The 7,973-nt window shown below is 47.5% G+C and overlaps 1 protein-coding gene across 1 annotated transcript; it reads left to right on the top strand.

Annotated features, from left to right (window-relative positions):
- Positions 1-5,029: 5,029 nt before the first annotated feature.
- On the top strand, positions 5,030-5,893 carry LOC147975625 (uncharacterized). Its single transcript, XM_087520508.1, has one exon. The coding sequence runs from the start codon at positions 5,030-5,032 to the stop codon at positions 5,891-5,893; it is 864 nt and encodes a 287-aa protein (XP_087376634.1).
- The last annotated feature ends 2,080 nt before the right edge of the window (positions 5,894-7,973 follow it).

Raw genomic sequence — 7,973 nt, 5'->3', positions numbered from 1 at the left:
ATCGGTAATGCTGACACACACAGTACTTGAAGGATTTATAATAGAGTACAATCACACACTTATTACATCGAATGTCTCAAAAGAGAACTTATTACAATAATATGGCTGAAGGCCATCTAAAGAGGATACAACAGAAGCTTTAGAGGTGAATGAGTCCATCAACTCCAACGGCATAGCTGAGTGCACGACAACGACCTAGCGCACCTTACTCTTCGTCTGAAAACTTTGCGACATAATACATTCAGGCTGTGTAGGTCAGCACATGGAATATGCTGGCAAGACAACACTATAAAGAAATGAACAAGTAACAGCTATAACTATATGCATATATGGCTGGTGGAGGCTCTATGCTTATTTTTGCAGAAAGCTAGTTTTTCCCTACAACAAAGGAATATATTTTATTTAACTACAAAGTTTGTTGAAAACATTGAGAATGTTAACCCCATCTCAATCCCAAAATTAATAATCATCAACCCAGCATAATTAGAGTGATGAGATCAACAGAGTAATTCAAGCACCAGATACTCAAGATGTCCATAACCGGGGGACACGGCTAACCAAGATCAGTTTATAAACTATGCAGAGGTTTGTGGACTTTTCCCCACAAGACTCGATCTCCTTCGTTGTATCTCTCGCACTGCATGGTGTTTGAGAAACGGATGACCGCGACACAGTCTTTCCGAAGAGGTCCCCTTAACCGATAGATAGGCCAATACACCTACAATCCCCTACATCTGCTAGCCCATCATGGAAAGGATTCCCACAACTTACTCAACTATGCCAGGGCCCATAATGGCTTGTGGCTTCACACGGAAGTTTCCAGCATGAATAACATATTGATCCCTTTGAGCCTGGGTGGCGAACGATAGGAAAAATCACACGGATACCCCGGGATTCTCCTTTGGACAACACTGGATTTCCCCAGGTGCCCACAAACCAATCCACATAGATGTGTGTTAAAGTAGCCACCTTAAATAAAACCCTCAGTTCATAATAATACTCTCAACTGTCATGAATCGCTCAAACCAAACCATGTCTACAAGCATAGCATAGCAAAGTATAATAAGCGTAACATAGTAACTCCCAAGGTTTGAAAAAAGGCAATAGGTACTACCTCAACAACTACTTCCTGAAACCCACATGTTAAATAGATCCTACTCATGCAATGTTTGAGGACTGAGACTAATGCATAAAAACTGGGTAATAAGGGATATGATCAAAGTGTTACTTGCCTTGCTGACAATCTGAACACCCTAGTGACTCATAGCAGCACGCTTCGCACTCTAGAAACTCTATTGTGAACAAACAATAGCATACATAAGCAATCAAGCATAAGATGCATGGGTAAACTCAAATAAAACGGTCCAAACTAAAAGTTCAACTGAAGAGCTTCAATTTGCAAAAATAAACAACCAAATCGGAGCTACAAAAGTCAAACTACAATCAAAAGAAGTTCGAATTCAAATCTGCTTGCAACCAAAATTTTAAATTGTCAAAACCATGTTCAAGTTGGTTATATGGAAAGACGGGAACAAGATGAAGATTTTGGCATTGGTTTCACTGGATTTTGACAAACGAGGACAAAGTTGCGAGGGGTTTGAAGATCAGGGACTGATCTTTGATAAAAATAATCGTGGATAGGTCCCTGGCCGAAAATAAAAAGAAAAACCTAACAAACGAACATTCACTATGAGGTACAAACGAACGAATATGTTTTCTAACGGTGACGTTCGAGTGAACATTCGCTAATTAGCGAACCCTAAAAAACAAAACTGATCTAACGAAAAAAACCAAAAAAACGGGGTGTCAGTTCGGCGGTCTTTACCGGTTCATAAAAAAACCGGTGGGTCGACGGAGGTGGGATCCGTTGAGGCGGGGCTCCGGTGAGGTGGAGAGCGGTGGCATCCGGCGGCGGTGGGTGGCGTCGGCGGCGGCACGAGTGGCGGCGCGCAGCACCGGCGACGGGCGGCAGGCACGGGCGGTGGCGGCTGCGGCTCCGGTCGAGGTGGGGAGGAGGAGGCGGCGGGGTCTGTGCCTTATAAAGGGGCTTGGGGCAAGACTTGCGAGAGGGGGCGGTGGCGCGTGTCCGCCTCGGACATGGTGGTGGCTGGCGATGAGGCTCGGAACTCTCTCCCGAGTCGGGCGGGGAAACTTTTTTTTTAAAAAAATTGCCTAAAGAAAATCATAATAAAATATAAAAAAATTCTAAAAATACCAGAAACATTTTTCACCGTCTAAACCTATTATTTAGAACAAAATGAACATTTTTCTGGCCTAAAATGCAGTTTTCAAAAATGCATATCTTTCTAAATTCAAATAAAATAGCAAATAAAATCCAAATAAAAATAAATTTCATTTTAAATTTTCTTCTCCAATATTCCTTTCTTTTGAAGAAGTCATATTATCTTCTCTTTTTTATTTTAAATATTAGAAATAATTGGAGATAAAAATATTAAAACCAAATTGACCCTCTTTTCAAATTTGAGAAAGTTCAAATATGAAAATTTATGAAATCCCCAACTCTCTCCTTGGGTCCTTGAGTTGCTTAAGATTTCTAGGATCACAACCAAATATGCAAACAAAATATGATATGCATATGATGACCTAGGTATAACATCCAAATTGAAAATCGGGATGTTACATTGCCTGCAAAACCTCTGGTCGTGACGTCGTGGTGGGCTCGGCGATGACCTCCATCCTGCCGTCCTGGTGATCTTGGTCTTGTTGCATGGAAATTGAAACCTTTGTCTGATTCCACGGGACTCCGCGCCTGCGCTTGCCTCTTTAGAACCAAAGAAGAAACTTGATGTACTGCGCCCGCTAGCGCCCGCCTGGCCTTGGTCATCATGGCTTGCGTCACCCGAGCCTCACGAGGTGGGGCTCGCATAGAAATCTCCGCTCCTCAGGAGCCAGCCTAAGGAGGCCGCTTCTTTTGGAGGTCTTGGTGTCTTCCGCCTCGCGAGGCTTGGCCCCTCGCTAGGGTCTCGTGTTGTTGATGTTGAAGGTGGGATGTACCAGGCTGTCGATGTAGCCACACCGTGGGCCGCAGGCAGGCAAGCCTGGGTACCCCCATTCCCAAAACACCGACAACCGTAGGCGCCGCGGCGGCGTTGGATGAGGCGGGTATCGTGAGTGACGCGATCGGCGTAGGAGGCGTCGTTGTTGTGTCCCCCGTAGCCGGAGACGGAGCAGGGAACGCCGGGGCTGGGCAGTATCAGCAGCATCCTAACGAGCTTGGCCCGGAATACACGGGTGGAGGGAACGCCTAGTCTCTACCTCCCCGCCGCACTAGAGGACGCAGTCGCAACTGCGACGCCCGCTCCAGCGCAACCCAGAGCAAGACGGGCAATACGGGGCACCGAACGTCCTACTCATCGCCAGACTGCCTTGGCGATTGGTTCACGGTGGCAAGAACGTGGCGACGCTCCTGCTGGTTCTACCAGAAGTCGAGCGACGTCGTGGTCTACCTCGTTAACCATGCCAAGCACAGTCGCAGAAGCCCTAGCTCGCGCCTAAGAAACAAAGAAGGGGAAGAAGGCTAGCAGGGAGCCGGCAAGGACTCTAGGAAGTGTGCCTCTCTAGAGTGCACCGCGCCTGTTGACTACTTGCCGAAGAGTTCCACTAGCAAAAGACCTAAGGTTGCTTCACCTGCTGTGAAAATGGTCCCAACAATGCAGGATGGCATTGACCGTGCGTTCACCATCAGCGCTACCCTTGATGACAAATAGGAAAGCGCACTCGTTGCCTTCTTGTGGGCGAATGTGGATGTGTTTACTTGGCAAACGTCTGACATCACCGGTGTTCCCAGGAAGGTAATCGAGCACCACCTTGCTGTCTGCCCTCATGCTCGGCCCGTCAAGCAGAAGGTCAGAAAGCAAGCTTTAGAATGGCAGCAGTTCATTGCTGAGGAGATCAAGAAACTTGAAACAGCTAGTTTGGTCAGAGGGGTGTTGCTTCCAACTTGTTTAGTAAATCCCGTGGTAGTACGCAAGGAAAACGGGAAATGGAGGCTCTGCATTGATTTCGCTGACTTGAACAAAGCATGTCCAAAAGACCCTTTCCCCCTACCATGCATTGATCAAATTGTTGATTCCACTTCTGGGTGTGATTTTCTTTCCTTCTTCGATGCGTACTTCAAGTACCATTAGATATTTATGGCCAAGGAAGATGAAGAGTAAATCGTGTTCATACCTCCATGTGGCACGTACTTCTTTGTGCGTATGCCTTTCATATTAAAGAGCGCCGGATCCACTTTTGCGAGGGCACTACAGATTGGTTTCGAACCCCAGCTGCACAGAAATGTGGAAGCTTATATGGAGGATATAATGGTCAAAACCAGGGACATGTCAACACTCATTCAAGACTTGGAAGAAACCTTTGCAAACTTGCGCAAGATCAATCTAAAACTCAACCCCGAGAAATATGTGTTTGGTGTCCCATCCGGTAAGCTCCTTGGTTTCTTTGTGTCTCATCGGGGAATAGAGGCCAATCCCGACAAGATCAAAGCAATCAACCAAATACAAGCGCCCAAGACTGTCAAGCACGTAAGGCATTTGGCTGGATGCATTGACGCACTGAGTAGGTTCATCTCCATGTCTACCGAGAGAGCCTTACCCTTTTTCATAATCTTGAAAAAGGCCAGCCCGATGAAGTGGACCCTGGAAGCAGAAGCAGCACTACAAGACGTGAAAATTTACCATTCCTCTGCTCCCACCTTAGTCACGCCTAAACCGCAAGAGTCGTTGTTGCTGTACTTAGCTGCAACGAATCAAGTGGTTAGTGCAGCGCTGGTTGCGCAGCGAGAAGTGGATGAGGAAGCAGCCGCAGAAACTGATCCCTTCGGAGATGGAGCCGAAGCACCCGTGGCATGACTTGACACAAACCAGGGGCGGGGCAAGCCAGCGAAGGCAATCGCAAGACCTCGGCAAGGAAGAAAGCGGTGCAGCGGCTAGTGTACTTTGTCAGCTCCCTGTTACAGGGGGCCAGGTCGAGCTCCTCTAGAGTACAAAAGCTGATCTTCGGCCTTATCATGGTCTCGAGGAAGCTGCGCCACTACTTCCAAGCTCATGACATCAAAGTTGTTACCCATTTTCCACTACAACGCATATTGAGGAACCCCGAAGCCACATGCAGAATAGTTGAGTGGGCACTAGAGCTGTCAAGCTTTGGCTTAAAATATGATAGCACCTTGACTATTCGGAGAAGGGCATTGGGGGAGTTCATTGTAGAATGGACGCCCACTGCAGACGAAGAAGTACCAGAGACAGATCTTCCCGACAAAGAGGTACCTCAAGAGTGGATCATGTATTTTGATGGTGCTTTCTCGCTGCAGGGTGCTGGAGCCGGCTTGCTTCTTGTCACACCCACCGGAGAGCATTTCAGGTATGTGGCTCAAATTCACTTTCCCCTGGAAAAGGCCACCAACAACACTGCTGATTATGAGGGGCTCCTTGCCGGGCTCAGAATTGCAGTGGAGTTGGGAATCAAGAAATTGACTGTCTGTGGAAACTCTCAACTCATGGTGAGGCAAGTCAACAAAGATTATCAGAATCTGTTGATGGAGGCATGGGTGGAGGAGGTGAGAAAGCTGGAAGAGCACTTTGATGGATTACAAGCAGAGCACGTGCCACATGAAGAAAATAGCACTGATGATCACTTGTCAAAGTGCGCCGAACAAAAGCTCCTTGTGGAACCACGGACTTTTGTCCTCCAAATAACTCACCCATCAGTGTCCCCTTCAATGATGACCAGAAAAGGGAGAAAATTGAGCTCTTGCAAGTGTTTCCCGTCAGGACTTCCTGAAATCGCTGGTAGAGAGGCTACCGGGGTGACCTCACTTCGGTTGGTGAGCGGCACCCTCCTGCAGAACCACAGGTTCTTGCGGTCGTGGTGAGAGCTCCCACGAATGAGGAGGTGCCTTTAGTTCTTGTTGTCGAGCCACAGGCTCCAACTTGGGCGCAACACATAGTCCATTTCCTTCAAACAGGAGAGCTTCCCGAAGATCAAGAAGAAGCTGAAAGAGTAGCCCGATGGTCTAATATGTACCAGTTTTCCGATGACGCACTATACAGAAAAAGGCCAAATGGTGTGAAATTGAAGTGCATTTGCTGGGAGGATGGACTGAAGTTGTTGGCAGAGATACACATGATTTTGTGTGGCTCTCACATTGGATCAAGAGCCCTGGTCCGAAAAGCCTTCCGGTAGGGTTTCTATTGGCCCACAGGCCTCCAGGATGCAACTGAGCTAGTCACCAATAGTGAAGCCTGTCAGTTCCTTTCCAAAAACATTCATCAACCAGCTCAAGCTCTGCAAATGATCTCTTTGTCCTGGCAATTCTCAATATGGGGGCTTGATATCTTTTGGCCCCTTTTTCCCGTGCTATCGGGGCTTTGAATTCTTGTACGTAGGAATCGACAAGTTTAAAAAGTGGCCTGTGGTGGAGCCAGTGAGTAAGGTGACCGCAGAATCAGCTGTCAAGTTCTTGAAAGGATTGGTGTGCCGGTTTGGAGTACACAACAGGGTGATTACCGATAATGGCACCCAGTTCACGAGCCGCACCTACATGCAGTACATCCAAAGCCTTGGAAGCAAGGTCTCGCTTGCCTCTGTTCCTCATCCATGAAGTAATGGGCAAGCTGAGAGGACGAATGATGAAGTGTTGCGTGGGCTCAAGACGAGAACTTTTGATAAGTTGCAAAAAATGCGGCAAGCACTGGATTGATGAACTAGCGGTGGTTCTTTCGTCCGTCCGAGCGACCCCAAATCGAGCTACCAGCCAGACTCCCTTCTCCCTAGTGTATGGGGTGGAAGCAATGCTCTCCATGGAACTCATATACGAGTCACCTCAACTATTTTCCTACAATGAGGTAGAGCAAAGCAGTTACGGCATGACGATGTCGTGCTCCTCGAGGAAGATCATCTCCGGGCCGTTGTACGTGTTGCATGCTACCAGCAAGCCCTACACCGCCATCATAGCCATAGGGTTCATGCCCGAAGCCTTGAGGAAGGCGACCTTGTCCTTAGGCATGTTCAATCTGCCAAGCATACCAACAAGTTGACGCCAAAGTGGGAAGGCCCTTACCGGGTAGCACAAGTCACTAGACCAGGCGCAATCCATCTGGAGACTGAAGATGGCATCAAAATTCAAAACTCATGGAATATTGAGCATCTTCGTAAGTTCTACACATAAGGCACGGCTGCCAGGCTCAGTCCCCGGCAACCACCTTTTGTACAAGCCTTGCCGATGTGCATGTAACCGTTTGTACAAAGCCAGGCGCAGATCCTGTGCATGCACGAATAAAGCTGGGCATGGCATCATACCATCAATCTGCATGTTCTTATGCATGTTTATGTTGCAGTGTCATTACCTTTAAGTTTTTTGAGATTTGTTAAAGTACTTGCTGGACCCATGGGTCCTTGTTACTTCACTCTTTCCTTCTCTCTTACCTCGGAAAATAGAAACCTTTTGTTCTAAGGTGCTCGGCCATCAGGAAGATAAGAAGAGATGGGAAAGAAAACAAGAAGGACGGCTGCCCATCATACTCCAAGAAAGGGATGCAACTTGAAGGATAAGTTCTCACAACATGCTCCAAGCTTAGTGCTATTTTATTCTTTAAGGAAATCCTCTCTATCCCTTTGGCTGTGTGCAGTGGAACCCTTCACACGATGGAGAGCCTTGTCGAGACGAGCCGCTCCCTAGTCCTTATCACTCCACAACTCTGGGAGGCAGCGCCGAGTCTGACAAGGGGCCTTGCCGTGGGACACCATCAGCCTGCTGTGAGGGGATCGCCCCTTGAGCGCTCGTCGTTGGTGTTAACCTTGCTAGTTACTCCATGCAACAAGGGTAGAAATGCTGATACAGTACCAACAAAGGGAGAAAGAGAAAATATGTGAAGAAAGAGGAATAGCATTCTTTCATTCATCTTCAATACAGAATGGATGGAAGATTACATAATTTCAGCAAAAGTTTGGGA

This window comes from Triticum urartu, chromosome 4A, assembly GCF_056163025.1.
Source record: "Triticum urartu cultivar PI428250 chromosome 4A, HENAU_Tu73, whole genome shotgun sequence".
NCBI classification, from domain to species: Eukaryota; Viridiplantae; Streptophyta; class Magnoliopsida; order Poales; family Poaceae; genus Triticum; species Triticum urartu.
The sequence above is the reverse complement of the archived record's forward strand: the minus strand, read 5'-3'. Positions and strand labels throughout refer to the sequence as shown.